This window comes from Astyanax mexicanus, chromosome 11, assembly GCF_023375975.1.
Source record: "Astyanax mexicanus isolate ESR-SI-001 chromosome 11, AstMex3_surface, whole genome shotgun sequence".
In the NCBI taxonomy this organism is placed as follows: domain Eukaryota; kingdom Metazoa; phylum Chordata; class Actinopteri; order Characiformes; family Acestrorhamphidae; genus Astyanax; species Astyanax mexicanus.
Genome location: NC_064418.1, coordinates 47,736,486 through 47,759,791, shown reverse-complemented (window position 1 = coordinate 47,759,791; position 23,306 = coordinate 47,736,486). Strand labels below are relative to the sequence as shown.

The 23,306-nt window shown below is 38.5% G+C and overlaps 2 protein-coding genes across 2 annotated transcripts in view; both read left to right on the top strand.

Annotated features, from left to right (window-relative positions):
- Positions 1–131: 131 nt before the first annotated feature.
- LOC125780486 (zinc finger protein 844-like) lies at positions 132–1,680 on the top strand (the record flags this gene model as incomplete). Its single annotated transcript, XM_049485423.1, is given in 1 exon segment — positions 132–1,680. A coding segment is annotated over 1 exon segment (789 nt), but the record flags the coding sequence as incomplete, so codon positions are not given.
- Positions 1,681–5,239: 3,559 nt separating this feature from the next.
- The window catches only part of LOC111196591 (low affinity immunoglobulin gamma Fc region receptor II-like), a 29,028-nt gene continuing 10,961 nt past the window's right edge, over positions 5,240–23,306 (top strand). The window contains exons 1-8 of the mRNA XM_049485133.1: positions 5,240–5,257; positions 5,629–5,637; positions 5,775–5,967; positions 6,060–6,278; positions 9,040–9,330; positions 22,020–22,101; positions 22,666–22,714; positions 22,828–23,060. Coding sequence (XP_049341090.1) covers positions 5,240–5,257; positions 5,629–5,637; positions 5,775–5,967; positions 6,060–6,278; positions 9,040–9,330; positions 22,020–22,101; positions 22,666–22,714; positions 22,828–23,060 — 1,094 coding nt within the window. The remainder of the gene's footprint in view (positions 5,258–5,628; positions 5,638–5,774; positions 5,968–6,059; positions 6,279–9,039; positions 9,331–22,019; positions 22,102–22,665; positions 22,715–22,827; positions 23,061–23,306) is intronic.

The window sequence follows — 23,306 nt, the reverse complement described above, 5'->3', positions numbered from 1 at the left end:
TTCTTTTTTCTGTGTTTCTTCCAGAACTGAATGCTATGCTGTTCCAAGTCTAATCCTGATCCCAGTGTCAACATTCCTAACTGGAGGAAGTTTAGCTTCAGAAATACAATCCGAAGATTTTAAGCTGCTGAACGAAGGGGACAACATGGCATCCACAGAAATCTCGGATACTCAGCAAACACCCTCCCCTACACCTCACAGCCACATGCAAGAAAGTACAGGCAAGAAGAAAACTCACCCCTGCTCAGACTGTGGGAAGAGCTTTAATAGTCTGAGTAATCTGAAGCAACATCAGCGCATTCACACAGGAGAGAGACCGTTTCACTGCACAGACTGTGGATACAGTTTTAATAGTTCAAGTCATCTCAAGAAACACCAGCGCATTCACACAGGAGATAAACCGTATCACTGCCCAGACTGTGGGAAAAATTTTAATTGCCAGAGTACTCTTAAAAGACACCAGCACATTCACACTGGAGATAAACCATATCACTGCTCAGACTGTGGGAAGAGTTTTAATCAACTGAGTTATCTCCGAAAACACCAGATCCTTCACACAGAACAAAAACTATATTACTGCTCGGAGTGTGGGAAGAGTTTTAATCATCAGACTTCTTTTCAAAGACATGAGCGCATTCACACTGGAGATAAACCGTATCAGTGCCCAGATTGTGGAAAGAGTTTTATTGCACAGAGTGATCTCAGACTTCACCAGCGCATTCACACTGGAGAGAAACCGTATTGCTGCTCAGACTGTGGGAAGAGTTTTAATTTCCGTAGTACTCTCAAATGCCACCAGCGCATTCACACTGGAGAGAAACCATTTCAGTGTTCAGAATGTGGGAGGAGCTTTATTAGTCAAAGTCATTTTCAATACCACCTTCGCGTTCACACTGGAGAGAAGCCGTTTCAATGCTTAGACTGCGGCAGGAGTTTTACTACACGGATGAGTCTCCAGCGACACCAGCGTATTCACACTGAAGAGAAACCGTATCAGTGCCCAGGATGTGGGAAGAGTTTTAAGGATCAGAGTCATCTACAAACACACCAGTGTGTTCCCACTCGAGATAAACCGTATCAGTGCCCAGACTGTGGGAAGAGTTTTATTAAACAAAGTGATCTCAGAGTACACCAGCGCATTCACACTGGAGAGAAACCATATCAGTGCTCAGAGTGTGCAGTGAGCTTCAGGCATTTACAAACACTCAAGAAACACAAGTGCACACAGAGCAGAGCATAAAATAGGCAGGGACACACCTAAAACCATTCCAGATCCCAACTCTGGCTTTAAACATGTTTAAAGCATATTCATAAAACAGTATATATTTATAAGTACTAAGCTGTAAACTGCCCTGCCCCCACCCAACACACAGATTTGTTTTTCTGGCTGAATGACTGAAAATCTCCAACACATCTCCTGTTGTGCATTGTCCAGTTCTAAACCACTACTGAAAGTGAATAAAAACAATTTTCTGTTGTCTTCTTTACAATATTTAATTTACGATATATTTAACAGTTTTCTATGGATTCTGTATTGACCTGTATGCCAGCTTCTATATGTTCTGTATGTTTTTATTTGCTTAGGGCCAATAAATGTTATCATGTTTCATAGTCATTTGTATTAATGCTTGTGCTATTTAATGTAGTTTTATCCAACTTCAAATAAACCATTAAAAGATGTGGCTTCTGTTTTTTTCTTTTGTCTAACTGTTACAACCTACCTCGGTAGTGGGGTAGGTTGTAACAAAGGAACACCATGTATTTTACTTCAACTCACGAGGTCTATGGTAATCACATAGGGCCAATTGTAGTAAACGTGTGTATAATTCATATTAAAATTTGAGTTCTAGTTAGAAAATTAAGTGATTTACAGGTGCTGAAGCAAGAAGTGTTACAACCATTACCGGTCTCCCCTGCTCTAATATTACGCTAATATTATCGCTGATTTTTAGAGTAACCATAACAGGAGGGCAAAACTGTTTGGTACCAGATAAAGCTCTTTATCTTTATATATCTTTTTAATGCCAATATTTTGGAGTCTGACACGACACAAGACTGCTGCTGGTAAACTGCCAAATCAGTATAAAAAGCTTACTGTAACCACAGTATAGTTTCTAAAGTGTTGGGTATGTGTTCACATCTCTTGGCAAACTGATGTGAGATATGATTTCTCATATTCTTGTTTTCTCAGTTCCTGTTTAAGGGGCATAGCCTGGCCTGGGTTTTATATTTTTAAAGAGCCTTACACATTAGCATTTACAGACCAATCCCAAATCATTCCCTATGCTCTGCAATTCTTAACAGAGTTCTCCTCAACACTGTTGAATTCCTGCACACTTTGTTTATTTAAAAAATAATAATAATAATGGTAACGCTTTATTGACTGAGCCTCAGATATATACCCAGCCAATACTCAATGTTCCATTACCTTTCATCCCCAGATACAGCTCTACTTCTCTCCTATATTAATGTATTAATGTACATCACAGATAACAGAGGGTCCAGGCCTGATACCAGAACATTAACCCTTTGAACCATTTTGATGTGACAGCAATTGGATGGTCCCCATAAAACAATATTAGTAATGTTTGAAACTCTCTACAGTCTTAAGGGAAGTGAAAAAGATCAGCAGAGGAAAGGAAGTGGCTCTGATTGGGAAACTGCAGAACACACCATTTTCTTTCTTTTGACTTCCCTATGTCAATCAAAGCAGATCATAAGTGCAGAACAGTTAGGATCAGTGAGGATCTTCTGAATCTGAATCTTCTGCTATCAGCTGTGTTTGAAGAGTGATGTCTCCCCGAAGGTCAGCAAATATCACAGCAGCAGTGATCCTCATTTTACTGGCAGGTAAACTTTTACATTTATTTATATTTCTGATCTTTTTTTCACCCTATTTATGTTTACAGCTCTGATATCCATTTTACTATTCAGAGTCAGGTTCATCCTCTCACTATAGATGTAAACGAATCTTTTCAAAGTCTCTCTTGCAGTCCTATTTCAAAGAGAGTTAAGACAGATCCTTTGAAAACTAATCTCAGTATGGTTCTGGATGCCTTTCAGTCTCTCTCTCTGCGAAAATTTTCAGTAATATAAAAAAGAATGTCACTCAAACAAAAGTTAAAAAATGCTGACCAATGCTCTCACGTTTCTTAATATGACAGTAGAAACACTACTTCAGGATAGTTCCAGACACACAGAGAATATTGCACCACTCGAAAAGAACACTCTTATGCTGTCCAAGACAAACAAAACTGAAAGCTAAGCTAACAGCTAAAAGTGCAGTGGAGTCTATCCAAAGATTGCTGATAAGATGCTGGACTTGGTGGACTCTGAATACAGAATTGGTTAAAGAAAGATGACAATTCACTGAGAGCTACAATTGTCCAATTTAGTATGTGGCTATATAAAATACCTAGAAAATGCCTATCTACACATTTAAGGGGATTTGTCACCAGAAGAAAGGGCAGCATGTGCCAAAGTGTGGCCTCTGCTGCTCCAAGCAAATGAAGCAGGAAAGAGGGCATTCTACAGAGGTGCACTGAATGCAAAAAGGAGTTAACTGGTGAACTTTGAAGAGCTGAAGAAGAGGTTCCAGATGTAAGACAATGGTCAATGATCCACTAAATAACATGTTACTGAGTTAGTCTTGCAGGTATCATAGAATAGTTCATTTTGCCACATGGTGGTCTCAGCGAGTCCTTTTTTTCTTTGTGAATACTCCATCGAACTAGTCGATTTTGGGAACTTATATATTTTTTTCTTAATGTCCAAGGTTTTAAAAGTCACTTTTTCTTTTCTTTCGTTTAGAATTCCTTCATTATTGCAACTTCTCTCTTACCAAAACCTTTACAAATTGAATGAGTAGGCCCCAAAGCATGGATGCTTTGATTGTGCACAGTTTCTCCTCTTACAAAACATCTCAAGTTATGAAATAATGAATTAATCCTGACAAGATGTGCAGCACTTTTCTTAAGAACTGATATCGTAAAGGAATTGACTATGTGCTTGATTTATCTGACAACAAAGAGAATCTTTATACCTACTGTAACTTTGAGTAAACACAGTTTCTTGTCATTCATAAGGAATTCTCATATTCTGTTTCACATCTTATATGAAAAGGTTGTGAAAGAAAAACAACTTTGCTACTGAAATCTTTTAGAATTACTTGTGAATTACTAAGCTTGCATTTGCCTCTTGTTAATATTTCTTTATCTTAGGTTTTTGACTTTTGTTTTTTCCTTTTCTTCCTAATGTCATTATTCATGCTGTCTTCTGTTGTGATTTCTATGGAAGCCCATTTCCGCCACCTGAAGAAAAAAAAATCTCATAATTATGACTTACTATCCCATAATTATGACTTAGTTGAGGACGTTTTTTTTTCTTCAGGTGGCGGAAATGGGCTTCCATAGATTTCTATATGTCAATTTGACAAAAAAAAGTTAATGGTTAGCCATGATGGCTAGTTTGTCTTTTTGGCTTTAAAATTAGTCCCAGGACTGAAAATATAAATGAATAAATGTATGCAAAAATTAAAGACTGTATTAACTAAAATAAAAAACAGTTTTTTTTCTAAATATATCTAAATTCTTCTAATATTTGCATCTAATATATATATAAACATAAATATAAACATATATATATATATATATATATATATATATATATATATATATATATATATATATATATATATATATATATATATATATGTTTACAGAGCAATAACATTTCAGCTACTAATATAATATATATGAAAAAATAAATTAATAAATAAAACAGATTTTTTCTGTTTCAGATTATCAGAGCTCCTCCTATCTTTGCATGTCCTTACACAGCTCATGACTCTGTTAATGTTATATTGTGATGAATATTAACAGCAGTATTTAACACTCTCTCTATCAGGCCATCAGATACCAGCTTCGTCTGGGCAAACAGGTAAATAAACATAACACATCATACACCATAAACTAGGATTCTGTGAAAAAAAGATATGTGTAAATGTGTGTGTGTGTAGACTTGCATGAGGAAGTGCATCAACAGGTTGTAGGACAGGGAGTGTTGAAACTGACCTGTAGCTCCTCCTGCAGTGGAAACTGTCACTACAGCTGGTACAGAATTAGAGGTTGGCTGCCCAACGCTGACAGTTACTTGGGCTGTTCACCTACTGCCACAGTTTGGATCGACTCCACCAGTTCATCTGATCAGTACAGATATTTTTGTTGGGTCAAAAACAGTGATGACCCTTCTCAAGACTGTAAGTACAGATCTGTCTTTCCCTAAAGAGAATCATTCAGGATGTTTAGAACCACGAAATCAGGTTCTACTTTAGAACAGTAAAGTTCCTCCTGTAAATAGTGTCGTTATGAGACACTGAGTTAGTCTCTACACATCTGGGTCAGAGGTCAGCTGATAGCATTTGTCAGAGGTCCCTTGCCACTCAAACTACAACATATAAACAACTACAAACTATAACTAATGTATTAGTAGTTTAAACTGCAGCTAAAAACACTGATACTGAGCCTAAGTTTCTGTTACTTCATTTGTTTATTCTTATTCTTTCTGTTCTCATTTTAAATTTTATGTTTATTTTTCTTTGTGTTTTTTTCTGTACTGACTGTGTTCCAGGTGAGCTGGGTGAGAAGCAGTGGGGAGTGACTTACACTCCTGATAGTGTGTGTGCTCTGGAAGGTTCATCAGTTGATCTCTCCTGCTCTTATAAACACCCTGGAGGACTCACAGTGACTGAATCATTCTGGTTCATTAATGAGCAGCATGTAGATCTGCGAGAGGATGATCAGTATAAGGGGAGAGTGCAGTATTACCAGAACCAGACCCAGCTCTACCACACAGTGAGAATCACTGATCTGAGAGCGAGCGATTCTCAGACATATAAGTTCAGATTCATCACTGATGATCCGGATGGTATTTACAGTATTGGATCTGGAGTCAGCCTGTCGGTCACAGGTAGTTCTGGATCATATAAAACAAGTTTATTTAACTGTAAGAGATTTCTACAGATAAAAATAAGACTAAATCATGTTTGAAATCACCTGCAGATCTGACGATTGAAGTGTTGAACTCAGAGCAAGAAGATAAGCGGCTGACCTGTAGCTCCACCTGCACTCTGACTAACCCCACCTACATCTGGTACAGGAACGAACAGCCTGTACCTGAACAGAACGGAGATGACCTGTATCTTTGGGATCCCACTGTGGATGCAGGCAGCTACTCCTGTGCTGTGAAAGAACACGAGGAGATCCGCTCTGCTGCTGTCTGTAAGACATCACTTTACACTGCACTCACTCTGTTATCATCTCACTGTCAGATTGTACTGGATTATAGTCAGCTCATTCACTCACTCACAGATGCTGATGCTACAGTGTTTTTACATGGAGCAACACCCAAGGGACCACAGTGGGGACTTTAGCAAAAACATAGAAACTACATCTGATACAGTAGTATTTGGACATGCTAAGTCCAAATATCCAAACAAACAAAATTGGTAACACTTTAAAATAAATGTCACAAATAACGGTAATTACAACAGTAATAAACATTGTTAAATGGTTACATAATGTTTCAACTAAACATTAATTGACCCACCCTAGTTAAGACATAGTTAATCATTGATAATTTAGAATTCTTAAGATTTTAACCTAAGTAACTTAAATAACTTACATCAGTTATTACTAAATAAGCACAGTTCAGTTATAAAAACAGATGCATTTTCTTTATTCTTTAAATGGTTTCTTCTTATATACAGGTCCTTCTAAAAAAATAGCATATTGTGATAAAATGTATTCTTTTCCACAATGAAATTATAAAAATTAAACTTTCATATATTTTAGATTCATTGCACACCAACTGAAATATTTCAGATCTTTTATTATTTTAATACTGATGATTTTGGCATACAGCTCATGAAAATTAGCATATCATGAAAAGGTTCTCTAAACAAGCTATTAACCTAATCATCTGAATCAACGAATTAACTCTAAACACCTGCAAAAGCTTCCTGAGGCTTTTAAAAACTCCCAGCCTGGTTCATTACTCAAAACCGCAATCATGGGTAAGACTGCCGACCTGACTGCTGTCAGAAGGCCATCATTGACACCCTCAAGCAAGAGCGTAAGACACAGAAAGAGATTTCTGAACGAATAGTCTGTTCCAAGAGTGCTGTATCAAGGCACCTCAGTGGGAAGTCTGTGGGAAGGAAAAAGTGTGGCAGAAAACGCTGCACAACGAGAAGAGGTGACCGGACCCTGAGGAAGATTGTGGAGAAGGGCCGATTCCAGACCTTGGGGGACCTGCAGAAGCAGTGAACTGAATCTGGAGTAGAAACATCCAGAGCCCCTGTGCACAGGCGTGTGCAGGAAATGGGCTACAGGTGCCGCATTCCCCAGGTCAAGCCACTTTTGAACCAGAAAAAGCAGCAGAAGCTCCTGACCTGGGCTACAGAGAAGCAGCACTGGACTGTTGCTCAGTGGTCCAAAGTACTTTTTTCGGATGAAAGCAAATTTTGTGCCAGAGTCTGGAGGAAGACTGGTGACAGGGAAATGCCAAAATGCCTGAAGTCCAGTGTCAAGCACTCACAGTCAGTGATGGTCTGGGGTGCCATGTCAGCTGCTGGTGTTGGTCCACTGTATTTTATCAAGGGCAGGGTCAATGCTGCTAGCTATCAAGAGATTTTGGAGCACTTCATGCTTCCATCTGCTGAAAAGCTTTATGGAGATGAAGATTTCATTTTTCAGCAGGACCTGGCACCTGCTCACAGTGCCAAAACCACTGGTAAATGGTTTACTGACCATGGTATTACAGTGATCAATTGGCCTGCCAACTCTCCTGACCTGAACCCCGTAGAGAATCTGTGGGATATTGTGAAGAGAAAGTTGAGAGACGCGAGACCCAACACTCTGGATGAGCTTAAGGCCGCCATCGAAGCATCCTGGGCCTCCATAACACCTCAGCAGAGCCACAGGCTGATTGCCTCCATGCCACGCCGCACTGAAGCAGTCATTCCTGCAAAAGGATTTCGGACCAAGTATTGAGTGCATAACTGACCATAATTATTTGAAGGTTGACTTTTTTTTTATTAAAAACACTTTTCTTCTATTGGTCGGATGAAATATGCTAATTTTTTGAAATAGGGATTTTTGTTTTTTCTTTACTTTTTTGCCAAAATCATTAATATTAAAACAATAAAAGGCTTGAACTACTTCAGTTGTGTGTAATGAATCTAAAATATATGAAAGTTTAATTTTTATCATTTCATTATGGAAAAGAATGAACTTTATCACAATATGCTATTTGTTTGAGAAGGACCTGTATAACCTGGGACATTACTGAATTACTTTACTGCTAATGTTCAGGGTTTAGATTGATTATACTTGCAGCCTTTAAACAGTATTTAAGTGAATAGGGTGGTTGGTTGTTAACATTTTTGCCACTCAGCACTGGGTGTCTCATATTCAAGTTTCTGTCTGGTAAATGATTGTGTAGAACAGGGATTATGTACCTTTTTCTGTGTGTAATCTTATTTTAGGGTTCAAAATACCCACCCTCCAGAAAACAAATCATAATAATACTTATATAAGTTTACTGAGTTACTGTGGGTGAAGATCATCTTCTACAGTGAGATCACTCAACTCTTAATTTTGGAAAAAAAATCAGAGAGCATTGTGTGAAGCTCTGTTTCAGGGCCGTGTCTGTGTTCATATCAATCTGTGACTCTTCTGTTTCAAGAGACATTCCTGTTGGCTTTGCAGATAAAGGATTCCATATCTTAAGTAACAGAGCTGCTGTTCAAAATCCCTACTAAAGCAGAAAATGCCAGAGGTTTTTGCTTTCAAGATGAGATTTTATCAAGCACAGTTGTCTGAGCAAAGTTAAACTTTCCACTTATGAAGGTACCTTTTTATGTGCAAACCTGTATGAAGTGAAACAGTTGAGTAGATTCAGTTGGATTCATTGAAAGTGTTGATTAAGTCAAATTTAGACTTTTCCAAAAAGTTCCAATTCTGTGTCACTATGTTTCAGGTGGGTTTGAAGGTCTGCAGGTGAAAGTGGAAGGTGCTGCAGCTGCTCCTGCAGAAGAACAGACAGTAACACTGACCTGTAGCTCCATGTGCTCTCAGTCCTATTCCACCTACACCTGGTACAGGAACATACAGCCTGTATCTGAGCAGAACAGGTCAGTGGAAACACTGGAAACAGGCCAGAATTACAGCATCACCAGTATCAGCTCCCAGCACAGCGGACTGTACTACTGCACCGCTCTCAACCAGCTCGGACAGCACAGCTCTGCACCCGCCCGTCTGGACGTGTTCTGTAAGTGCAGTTTGTTCTGTATGATCCTGTTTCTTCTGAGTGTAAGAAGTTCAGTGATTAGCTCAGTCTCTGTGCTGTTCAGATCCTCCCAGACCTCCATCTCTATCTGAGTTTAACGGGTTTAACGGCTCGATCACGCTGGTGTGCGTCAGCGACTCCAACCCTGCCAGCTCTTACACCTGGTTCAGGAAGACAGGAAGCAGATCTGAACCTTTTAGAAACGGCTCTAATTTAACTTTACCTGCTGAAACTGGTGGAGTTTTCTACTGTCTGGCAGAGAATGAATATGGATCATCCAACTCATCAGAGTGGCTGTTTATTGCAGGTGTGTTACAGGTTTATTAATCACTTTTATTAGTAGGCATTTGTCAAAAATCGAGACCTTGAGTTGGTTTGGCTAACACACTGTAAGCTGCACAAGTGGAGCTAAACTACTGTAGGTTAAATGAGTGGGCTTGCTCAACTGTTGTAGACTGAATGGTAGGGGCTAAATTACTGTATGCTAAATGTTTTCATTTATCCCCTTCAGCTGATTGGTGGAAGCAGTATGCAGTTGGGGCAGCTGTAGGATTGGTTCCTGTGCTGGCTCTTTCTCTTCTTACTCTCATTTTGTGCATTCAGTGAGTAACATTATTCTTTCATTATTACTCTAACTATCTGATCAGTCTCTGAACACACTTTTAACCATAAACTAAACGTCTGCCTCAAATGGAAACGGTTAAAGATGTGTTTTGTGTTTAATGTGAGATCAGGAGGAAGAGGAGAGCAGAGAGAGGTGCTGATGTTCAGGTACTGAGAGAAGATTCTACTGAAGCTGTTTATGAAAATGTTCCTATAGAGTTTTACTGAGTATAGACTTTAATCTGTGTTTCCTCATCTTAAGAATTCAAAGCCTGGAGACGACACTTACACAGCTCTAAACCTCGCCACCACCTCGTCCTCTGAGTACGACACTCTGACAGTAAGTCTGCAGTGTTTGTGTGTGTGTTGTTAGAATGTGAAGTTATGAAAAAGTTTTTAAATTGTTTTATCTTTAGCACGCTACACACTCTCCCAACGACACATACTCAACTCTGAACCCTGCAACCAGGAAGTCCTCTGAGTACGACACTCTGATGGTAAGTCTGCAGCGTTTGTGTGTGTGTGTGTGTGTGTGTTCAGTATATAACTGTTTCTGTGTGTGTTGTGTTCAGGTTGTTGGTCCTCCCCCGGTGCAGAGCAGAGCTCCAGACGAGGAGAATAACTAACAGCCGTGTTCAGTTCCTCTTTATTCACTGCTGAAGATTCAGATCTTTATAGAGGAACAGAGGAGCATTTCTGGGATTAGACAGCTTTTAGAGATCATCACTCATCAGATTCTGTCCTAAACTCATAAAGAGATTCAGTCAGATTCACTCAAAGCAGTTTTTAGTGTTGTGCTGATGATGCATGATCTGAACTATCATTACAGATAGTTGTGATGGTGCAGTGTGATTGGCTGAGAAATGTTGTAGGACTGGCAATATATTTATTACATATTGACCAAATTCCTCAAGTATTTCTCTGCCAAACACACAAACCTAGCAATGATGTCTCAAGGTGTAAGATAGCAATGAGCATCGCCTTGCGCATAGTATAAAATAGGGTCCTATATGTAAAAATGTTTGTGGACACCCATAGACCACTGAAGTTGTGCATCATTCTGTAGTGCTTGTACGGCTTCCGTGTCTAAGAGTTTTTTCCCTATGAGAAAAATGAATGGGCTTTTCAAAAACGTGTCTCTGTCACATTCTGTGGTAAATAAATCTGTTCAGAACCCTGTACGTTTTATTCTGTGTACATTTTACTCCTGAACATCACTGGATTCTCTGAATTTCGAGATCGTTTAAGGGTTGTAATGAGAAAAATGCTAACTTTAAGCTAATGCTACAGCGGAGTGAACTGAACTCCCGGCGCTGCTGCATAGATTAGATGTTAGTTGATTATTTGGGTCAGGTGTTGTAATTAGCATAGACTAATGACCGTAATTAAATACTAAACCGTTCGGGGAAGCGCTGCCGAACTGAGAGCCATTTTCTTTTATTATCTGCCTTTTAAAGCTCTAACACAGACTACACTGCTCAACATCACACTGCTCAACATTACAGAAAGAGTTTTCACCTGTTTAAATCCTTTAATGATCCTCTGTGAAGAAGCATAATAATCCAAAACGCGATCTGACCGGAGTTCACTGGTGTTGTGCAGCATGACTGGTATCATTTTCCAGCCGCGGTGCTGTGACGTCAGTTAAGCGTTAGCTTAAAGTTAGCATTTTTCTGATTACTCCCCTTAAACGATCTCGAAATTCAGAGGATCCAGTGATGTTTAGGAGGTAAATGTACACAGAATAAAACGTACAGGGCTCTGAACATATTTATTTACCACAGAATGTGACAGAGGCCAGTTTTTGAAAAACCCATTCAAATCCCGTATTGACTTGGACGGCTTAGACACGGAACCCCATAGGGGCCCCAAATATGGGCATAAACAACATGGCGCCGACTACAAAATGACGACACGACTTCAGTGGTCTATTCTGATGAATGCAAAATGTGCAAATGCATGCACACACACAGGTTGTCTAGTCCTTGTAGAAAATTATTGCCAATAGAATAGGACTCTCTGGATCAGATCAGCATGAACCTATTGGCAACATGCATGATTCCAGGCATGGGCTACAGTGGAGTAAAGCCCCCAGCACTGATCCATTGAGCAGTGGAACTGTGTTCTCTGGAATTAGAGAGCTCTAACTGTTGCCTCTGGGTTAAAGATGCATTTTTTATTTATAATCATCTATTCTATCTCACCAATGCTTTTATGGTGGAATTCCCATCAGATCCTCAGATTTCAGTGCTTGAAATTCCAGTGTAAGGCCTTTGCAGAAGATTAGGGACTGTTACTGCAGCACATTTTAAAGACAGCTTTGGAGGCGAAAGTGTGGATTTTTTACGTTTATTTTTAACACATACTAACACATATTAACATTTTATGTAATATCCAGGGAGTTTTTTATGGCTGTTTCATGTTCCTAGTAATTGTTAATTGGCTGAATAATGTTTTTTAATGAAACCACTTGTAATGTTTATGTAAAATGATATTATTACTTACATTTTTAGTACAAGCTAAAGCCAAATGTTTTTCTGCACTGATTAATAGAAATTATAATAATTCTAGTTTTTCACAACTAGTTATTTGCTAAATTCTGTTAAGTACTCCGGCTTCATGCAGATTTTATGTCAGTGAGTTTACTGAATGGTGTTGTAACTGCTGTTTTAATTGTTCTGTTATTTAGGATTTTTACTTTAGTTTATCATATTTTTTACTTGATCATTTTTTTGTTATTACTGAAACAGATTGAAAAACAAATAAAGTAATAAAGGAAGTATGCAAGTTGTTGTATATGTATTTATTATTATTATTATTATTATTATTATTATTATTATTATTATTATTATTATTATTATTCAGTCTTAGCAGGTTTGGTGTTAGTGTTTGATGACTATTTGGCACAGTGCAGGACCATAAATCCAGTAGGGGAAGTCAGTTCTCCACCTGTTTACCTCCCAAACTCATAGGATTTCAGCTGTTGCTCAGGAGCTGTTGCTCATGAAGATTTATACATGCAAACATATTGCCTCTGATTGGCTAACAACACTACGAGGCAGCAAGACGATCAACAGTTAGAAACGTTTTAAAATAAAGACATTTTTACACTAATAAGTCTTTGCAATGTCATATGTTACTTTACAACATGTGTAATAATGCCCTGCTAAGTGCAGTTCAGCCACTGACCTAGTCTTAGAATCTCTGTAAAACACCAAATCCACCGGAGATCCTATTTAAACCTAATTACGTAGAAAATGTGGGTAGTCCAGTTCCAGAAAGTAAAAATTCATATACTTTTAAGTAGTGTGAACAAAACTGTTCTAAACATACACCTACCTATATCAATTGTACTTTGCTGGTGTTCCATAGACACATTTTAAATGTGTTAGATTTAAAATTGTTATATTTCTTTGTGGGCTAAGTACAGCTAAACAATTAAAATTGTGTGCCCTGTCTTACACCCTGCACAAGGCGTGTTGAATTGGTCTCCAAAAAAAGTATCCCATCCGTGACTTGATCCAATCCATGTGTTTTGTGAAACGTTACAACTCTAGTGATTCGCTTTAGTCTAAAATTATGGACATGTCCCCCTCCCTTTGCTTACGCCCACTAGTTCTCCAAGTCTGCCCATTTTATCCACTTTTTTAAGATGGTTAAACACACACTGTGTCAGTTTACTACTATATATTATATATATGATACAAAAGTATTACTGTTTCTTCAAGTAACCCTAAAACTGTTAATTCCCAGTTAAAGCACAAGTTAAAACATCTTTATCTTTGTTTTTTAATGCCAGTTTCTTTGGAGTTTGACAAGGCATAAGACTGCTGCTGATAAACTGCTAAATTGGTATGAAAAGCTTACTGTAACCACAGTAGAGTGTCTAAAGTGTTGGTCATGTGTTCACACACTGGAGAAGCTGATGTGAGATGAGTTTTCTCACATTCTTGTTTTCTGAGTTTCTGTTCAGGGCCTCAGCCTGGCCTGGGTGTTATATGTTTTAACAAGTCTCACACATTAGCTTCACACATTAGCTTCACACATTAGCATTTACAGACTGGTCACAAATCATACTCTATGCTCTGCACTCATCAGACTTCTCCTCAACACTGTTGAATTCATGCACACTTTGTTAATTTCTATAAAAAAAAAATAAAAAAAAAAACATTATACAGGATTCTGAAAAAAATATTACTAACTGTACTGAGTCTCAGATCTTTATATGCCCAGCCAAAACCCAATGTTCTTTTACAATTCTCCCCCAGATTCGGCTCTGCTTCTCATTCGCATCATACACATTCTCCAAACATATAAAAGGAGAGTCCAGGCCTGATACTGGAACATCATTAACTCTTTGGAACATTTTTGATTTGAAAGCAATAAGACAGTCCCCATAAGAAATAATAGTAATGGTTAAAAGTCTCTACAGTCTTAAGGGAAGTAAAAAAAAAAGCAGCAGAGGACAGGAAGTGGCTCTAAATAAGGAGAATGAAAAAAGCAGAACGTGCTGTCATTTTTTATTCTGACTTCTCTATTTTGATCAGAGCAGTGTAGCACAAGTGTAGGACCGAGGATCGTCTGGATCTTCTGATATCAGCTGTGTTTAAAGTGTGATGCTGCCATGTCTCTCCGAAGATCAGCACATATCACAGCAGCAGTGATCCTCATTTTACTGGCAGGTAAACTTTTACTTTTACTTTACATTTCTGTTTAATTGCATATTTGTCACTGCGAATGTTTTAAGATCTGTAAACAAAACGTCATATTTCACCATGACAACCTTATTAAACAGTAAATACATTTTATTTATGGTGTTAAATTAGCCAACTTGTGTGAAACACTAATTTCAACCAGTCGCATTGTTGTGGAGAAATATGAACTCCAGTCTTTTGTGCAGAATTTGTAAATTGTCTTGTTTGAATATCTGCCACATTTGGGTTCATGTCAGGACAGCATCCAAATATTTGACTCTTTAGACTGATCTGGCTGTTAATTCTGTTTCACACTTCCGGATGCTCCGGTATCTTCTGCCGGACAACATAAAAGAGAAGAGTGTGTGTGAGGGATGGGTGGGGTTGCTACAGTGCTGGTGGCTTTGCAGATGAAGCGTGTGGTGTAGATGTCTGTGATGGAGGGGAGAGACCACGATGATCTTCTCAGCTGTGCTCACGGTCACTATATTGAATCTCCCACATTTAATATCATTTAACAAACTCTTCACAAACTCGATGTTCACCAGCAGAAAAATATTTATAATTTATCTTAAAGACTTGGGACCCATGTTTCTCTGCTGTGGCTGTTTTTGGCTGGTTCTGGGTTTAATTTAATGCAGTAAAAGTACAATTTGAATTGATGAGCAGTGCAGAGAGTAGTCATAGAGCTTTGCTGGGTCAGTGAATTTCTTCACGCCCATGCTGACCAATACCCAAACTGTACTTAATGTTTTGGCTTCGAGCACAATTACATCACTACAGTGTGTTGTTCTGGGCTGAAGAAAAGTGCCAATACCTGATTTTGATAAGGTCATTCATAGTGCTGCAAACGTTAATGCTGCAACGTCTGTGTTCTGAGTGTAAATGACCAGTTGACACTCAGGAAATCACTAAGTACACGCCCTGTCAGTTGTAATCAGAGAGAGGTGTGTGTAAATAGTTTCTGCAGTGCTTGGAAAGCAGCAGTATAGCCTGATTTTTATAAATGTCTGCGATTAATTTGAAGTTAATAACATGTTATTTTTTTACGCCACCAAGTTTGACCAAAGCTTCCGCTGTAATCTGCTCTGCCCAGCACACAGATTGTTTTTAGGTTGAATTACTGAAAAGCTTCAACACGAAAAAACACAATGATAGACTTCCAGCTCAGACCCAGATAGTGAACTGAAACTGCACACATTCTTCTGGGGATGAGCTCCAATTCCAGCTGGGTGATCGAGGATGGCACATGGGCAGTTAGAGCTCAGGTGGTCCTGATCGTGGCCGACTGCGCGATGCTGCTTCTGTTAATGATCAGAGCTGTAAGATTAACGCTGTAAAGCTCTGGAACTGTTTAAACTGAGCTCTGTCCTTCTAGGACCCTATGATGAAAAAACATGGATAGAATCACAGAATTGAAAAATAAAAGAAGAATTCAGATAAAAAAACACAGAATACACCAAATTATAGGATATAAAACAGAAGTCAACAGCACTGTATTATAGTGCTGGTGCTCTAACATTCATAACTGAAAATCAAAGTAATGTACAAACATTATACATACATCATACAACACGAGAACTTAGTCTGTGCCAGATATTCATTCATCCATTTGCTCAACAGCTAAAATTCAACTGTTTTGTAAAGTTTAAAATACTTTAATTATAAATGTGATTAATTTACATTCATTAATCACAGCGCATGTAATTAATTAATTTCTTGACAGCACAATTAAACTAAAAACCCTAAAAATAAAAAATGTGAAAAAAACAAAGATTTAGAACTTTAGATAAAGAAAATAAAGCACTTTAGCCAAAAAATAATTTCAAATGGTGCTACTATTATCAGAGCTCCACCCATCTTTAAATGTTCTTACACAGCTCATGTTATATTGTGAATAATAACAGCAGTATTTAACATTGTGGATTTAACACTCTCTCCACCAGGCCACCAAATACCAGCTTCATCTGAAAAAACAGGTAAATAAACCCACACCCCCGCCCACACACAATAAACTAGGATTCTGTTTAAAAAATATATAAACGTGTGTGTGTGTGTGTGCCTGTGTGTGCTTGTGTGTGCGCACGTGTTTGTGTAAGTGTAGTCCAACAGGGGACATTGAATCAACAGGTTGTAGGACAGAGTGCTGTGAAACTGACCTGTAGCCCTACCTGTAGCCCCAGGGGAAACTGTTACTACAGCTGGTACGATGGTTCCTGGTCGAGCAATTACTTGGGCTGTTCATCTGCTGCCACAGTTTGGATCAACCCCACAAGTCCATCTAATAAGAAAGGATACTCCTGTAAAGTCAATCACTACGTCCAGCCTCCTTCAGACTGTAAGTACAGCGGTGGTCTGTCTCTCACTAAAGAGAATTATTCAGGATGTGTAGAACCAGGAAATCAGGTTCTACTTTAGAATTATGAGGTTCCTCTTTTGAACAGTCCAGTTCTAAAATACGAAGTAAGATTTTACTTCTGTAAAAAAACAATTTCCAAGATCAGCTCTGGCTCATTCAGGCGGCTTCAGGAATCCTGGTTCTTGTGCTGCATGATTTATTTAGGAAACCCAGGAAGCGCAGATACACAGATAAATCAACTATAAAATTACTGAAAATTACCCAAAATGTTGTTTATATTTAGCACAGATTTATACAGATATACACAAGCTAATAAAACTTAATATAAGTATTTATTGTGTTATACTGGAAATTAATATGCATTATTATTTAAGTTGGAATAAATCTAAATCAGCAGCATTTATTGAAAATAGCCAGTTCAGGAAGGTGCACAGTCCTCCTCATCTATTTACATAGATGCAGTGATTTTAGTTAACCACAATAAAGCAATATCTCTTAATATTTTGTGTAGTATAGATATTCATTTGATTTTTAAATTACATTTGCTGCAATAAATTAAAGTATAACTTAAAATTAGACGGGTGAAAATTATAATACATGGAGACAGATGTCAGTGCCAAAAAAGGCAATTAAAAGTACTCGTTTGATGCAAAAAAAAAGTGTGAAAATAAGGTATTATAAAAATACAATTCTGTGCACAAAGTGTGGATCAGTGTCTCTTAAAGCTCTACTGTACTTAATTGCTTATCTCTCTGTGCATCATTCACTCTAAATGTAGTTCTGCCACTACCGAAATGCGGGAGACTCCCGCAGCTTCAGGAAGACTTGGTTTGTCTGCATTTAAATAGAAAAGGTGCTTGTGAATATATTTACACTGATAGGCATGGTGGTCTAGAAATGAGGTGTGTTCATGTAAATTTCTGGCGTATTGCTATCTTGGTGGCGAAAAACATAGGAGCTCCACTGACTGATTTGAATCCTGACTACAGTCAACAGTCAGAAGTGAATTGCTATCTTGGCAGTGGAGGCAGGCCATGCATGCTCAATGCACATACACCCCCGCTCATTACACACACAAATGGACATGCAGCCGTGCACAAACCCAACTTTTACATCAGCAATAAACAGAAAACAAAATAAATGATCATTGCTGTTCCCATAAATCAGCTGCTTACACACCTTTACAGTGTGATTGAGCAGGTCAGTTTTCTCCGATGAGAAGCACGGAAACGCTGCTTCATTAAAATAGGCGCACAAAGGTGTACTTTTCCCATCGGTACAATAGCAAAGACATACTGACACACGTCCTAAACCAAGCTGCATGGTTCATAATTAACTGCTCGCCTATTGGTCATTAAAACAGGGCTCCAAATATAAGGGTCACACTTTACAATAAGGGTACATTAATTAACAATAATCACAATGGAATGTCTTAACTAATTATTGATTGACACTAGTTTACATTATTAATCACTCGAAAATTTTCAACTAATTATTATTTACAACATTCTTAAACATTAAAATGTAGTAATGGTTAATAATGTCTTAACTAGAGTCAATTTACAATTAGCTGATAAATTAATTAAACAATTTAACAATGTTTATAATTATAAGTAATGTTAATTTTGGCCCTTATTTTATTAGTAGCTTATACTGCAGCTAAGAACACTGATACTGAGCCTAGCTTTATTCTTATTCCGATTAAGCTTTATTCTTATTATTTATATTCTTATATGAAATGTTATGTTTATTATTCTTTGTTTAATTCTGTACTGACTGTGATTCTGTGTTCCAGGTAAACTGGGTGAGAAGCAGTGGGGAGTGACTTACACTCATAGTCATGTGTGTGCTCTGGAAGGTTCATCAGTTGATCTCTCCTGCTCTTATAAACACCCTGGAGGACTCACAGTGACTGAATCATTCTGGTTCATTAATGACCAGCCTGGAGTTGAGCCTGAAGAGTTGCAAGATGATGATCAGTATAAGAAGAGAGTGCAGTATTACCAGACCCAGTACCAGAACCAGCTCTACCACACAGTGAGAATCACTGGTCTGAGAGCGAGCGATTCTCGAATATACTGGTTCAGATTCCTCACTGATGATCCTGGTGGTAAATACTTTGGCAGATCTGGAGTCAGTCTGTCTGTCACAGGTAGTTCTGAATCAAATAAAACAAGTTTAGTTAAGTATGAAAGATTTTAACTAGATTAAAAATTAGACTAAATCATGTTTAAAATCACCTGCAGGTCTGAAAATTAAAGTGTCAAATTCACATGGAGGAAAGTGGCTGACCTGTAGCTCCACCTGCACTCTGACTAACCCCACCTACATCTGGTACAGGAACGAACAGCCTGTATCTGAGCAGAACGGAGCTGTACTGTATCTGAGGGACCGCACTGTGGATGCAGGCAGCTACTCCTGTGCTGTGAAAGAACACGAGGAGATCCGCTCTGCTGCTGTCTGTAAGACATCACTTTACACTGCACTCACTCTGTTATCATCTCACTGTAAGCTTCCAGTGAGCCCTGCACCCAGCTAACTTTAGCAAAACCGTGGCAACCACATGTGATACTGTAGTATTTGGACATGCTAAGTGTAAATATCCAAACAAATGAAATTGGTAACACTTTACAATAAACATCACAACAGTGCTTACAACAGTAATAAACATTGTTAAATGGTAAATAATGTCTCAACTAATTGTTAATTGACACTAGATTAAACGTTATGAATTATTTGTAATTAAATAATAATTAATAATGTGTTAATGAGTGTCAATTAATAGGTGCTGGTAATTAACAAATACCCATGTTGTAAATTGTTACCAAAAGTGCATCTTTAAGCATAAACCATAGAATAACTTTTACTACTAAATAAACACAGTTTATTCATTTTCTTAAAGCTTGAAGTTATTTATCCCTAAAGCTTTTATCCCTCTTATAACTTGGGGCAGCTAACATTCAGGGTTTAGATTGTTTACAACTGCAGCTTTTAAACAGTATTTAAAAGAGAAATCAGCATTCTGAAATACAGCGTTTTAGCCGATGCTCCTAACAGGATTAACAGACATGTTAAAACCATTAACAAGCTCAAAGTAGCTCCACACTTCATTAGTTGAATTCTGAGAGGTCTGAAATTTTAAACAAGGCACTGAGATCTTTAAAAGTGCACAGATAGTTTATTAAAATCACTGTTTATACACACAGTACCTTCCTGTAGAGCTCCCCCGGGTGCCACCATGTTTAAATTTAGTCACAATAAGTTGACCGGTGAGCACATATAGGGGTACGATAGGGGAACAGATTGCACAGTTATCTGATCCAAACTAAACTTTTCACTTCTACCCTTTAAAAAGCAGTAAATGTTTAAGGGAATACAGATGAGCAGACCCACAATGCATATGCACGAATCTCAGAATTCCTCACATTTATCAGAGAAAACATCATTAATTAGCATGCTTTCCCCAGTGAATATATCAGGACCCACAAGTTAAGGCTAGCTTATACTTCTGCGCTGAGTCAATGCGTTGTGTTTGTACGTTCGCAACTCTGCATCACTGCTCAGTGTAAACTGTGAAAGCAGGAAGGTGTGGGTGGGAATACGAGGGTCAGCGGCCCAATCACAGCTGCTGCTGTTCATGTCATGCAACACATAGTTACATTTCTGGGGAGGTGCACGTTGGGCTACGGTGTGAGTATGGCCCAGAAGTAAAAAATTGGCCTTTAAGAACACCTGGTGTAGAGTGTTGATTGAGTCAAATATAAACGTTTCTGGGATTTCCAATTCGGAGTCTCTATGTTTCAGGTGTGTTTGAAAGTCTGCAGGTAAAAGGGGAAGGTGCTGCATCTGCTCCTGCAGAAGAACAGACAGTAACACTGACCTGTAGCTCGATTGGCTCTCAGTCCTACTCCAACTACACCTGGTACAGGAACGGACAGCCTGTATCTAACTGCAGATCTGCCTCCTGCCCTGTAGCTGTGGTCAGTGTAAACGTCAGCTACAGCTGTGCTGTTGAAGGCTGTCGCTCTGCTACAGTGTGTGAGTTCAGATTTTCACATTTACTAATTTACCTCTTAGTCAATCGTCTGGACAGAACCATAGCTAATGTGACTGGAGGCAGCTTTATTTGGTTTATCTGCTCTTTGGAAACTGAAATATTACAGTAGGGCTGCATTTCTTCAGCATGGTAGTTGATGTGTTTATGTTTCAGTCCATTTAGTAATTTGTAGATAATCCATAGAATTTTAATATCTGTTCTCCATTTAGATTCTCCTAAAGACACCAGAGCGGATGTTCTTCCCTCTGGAGAGAGAAAGGCGGGAGAATCAGTGACTCTGACCTGCAGCAGTGATGCAGATCCTCCTGTTCTCACCTTCAACTGGTTTAAACAAAGTGTAAATGAATCACTGGGAACAGGCCAGAATTACAGCATCACCAACATCAGCTCCCAGCACAGCGGACTGTACTACTGCACCGCTCTCAACCAGCTCGGACAGCACAGCTCTGCACCCGCCCGTCTGGACGTGTTCTGTAAGTGCAGTTTGTTCTGTATGATCCTGTTTCTTCTGAGTGTAAGAAGTTCAGTGATTAGCTCAGTCTCTGTGCTGTTTAGATCCTCCCAGACCTCCATCTCTATCTGAGTTTAACGGGTTTAACGGCTCGATCACGCTGGTGTGCGTCAGCGACTCCAACCCTGCCAGCTCCTACACCTGGTTCAGGAAGACAGGAAGCAGATCTGAACCTTTTAGAAACGGCTCTAATTTAACTTTACCTGCTGGAACAGCTGGAGTTTTCTACTGTCTGGCAGAGAATCAATATGGATCATCCAACTCATCAGAGAGGCTGTTTATTGCAGGTGTGTAATAGGCTAATTACATTTCCTTTTCTCTCTACTCTGAGGTCAATAAAAGACCAGTCAATGATTGCTATTTTTCGGTCTGTTTTATGGCTTTACTAGACACTCCTTTGGTCCTTTTTATTCACATTTAACACGTTAATCCTCCTCATTAATTTAGATAACACAGCTGCAATATATGCAGCTTCTGGAGTCATCATCGTTTTGCTTCTGCTATTCATCGCAGTCATTTTGTGGATGAGGTAAGACACTGGAAACGTTTAAGTTTTTACACATCTTCCAAATGCAACAATATATGATGCACAGTCTGATACTTATACAGTGGCTTGCAAAGGTATTCATACTCCTTGAACTTTTCTTCATCTTACAACCATAAACTTAAGTGTATTTTATTGAGATTTTAAGCAACAGACCAACACAAAGAGTAATGAACCTCTTAATAAAATCCAGTGCAATCAACTGCCTTCAAAAGTCACGTAAGTAGTCCAGCACTGTGTGTGATTTAATCTCAGTATAAATATAAACACAACATTGTCTAATATTACAGTTAGATGTATATTTAATGATTAGTTATATTATACTTCATTGCATTGGGTGTTTTTTACATTAATTTGGTGGCTGCAAACATTCACTCACTCATCACAGGTGTATTTCACTGATTTTCAAATGATGTGCACAGAGAAAAGACTGTTAATAACCCCAAACCTTGGCAGTTTTCATAGTGCCCTGTATATGGTCATCAAATATTAACAATAGCAGCATTATTTAATGCCTAAAATGTGGCTTTATTTCAATTCTCTTAACAGGAAACGATCAGCACAGTCCCGCAGCAGAAGTGAAGGAAATACTGGAGAGGTACGTTTTAATGCCAATAAAAAGCCAATAGGACATTTCATATGCATTAAATGTAGTTTCTTAGTGAGATTATGATCTTCTGATCTCTGATCAATTAATTCTCTCTCCCTCAGCCTCTGTCGGCTCCAGTTTATGAAACTGTATCAGACCTGGCCATGACCTCTGGGCCCAGAGGAGCTGCACCCTCAGATGACCAGGATGAAGTTCAGTACTCCACTGTTCAGTTCAAAAACCCTCGCACAAAGAAAGTGCCTCTCAGCTCCACTGCTAATCAGAAAAATGCTGTAAATGCAGAAGAGGAAGTGCTGTACTCCACAGTGGTCAAAGCTAACACAGGAGCTCCTCGGTAGGCAATACAGCTGACCCCATCCGCTCTGAAAAGTAGATTATAAATAGCACTTACACAATCAGTACATCTAAGTAAAAAGCAGAACCTTCAGTTTCATGCTGCAATAAACAGCAGTTCATCACTGCCAACACAAATCAAACTGTGTACTAGTTTTCCCAGAAGAACAAATGTGTGTAAATTAAGTTTTTGAGCAATGAACAAATGGTCTAAACACTGAATGATATTATTTGTGAGTAAAACTGT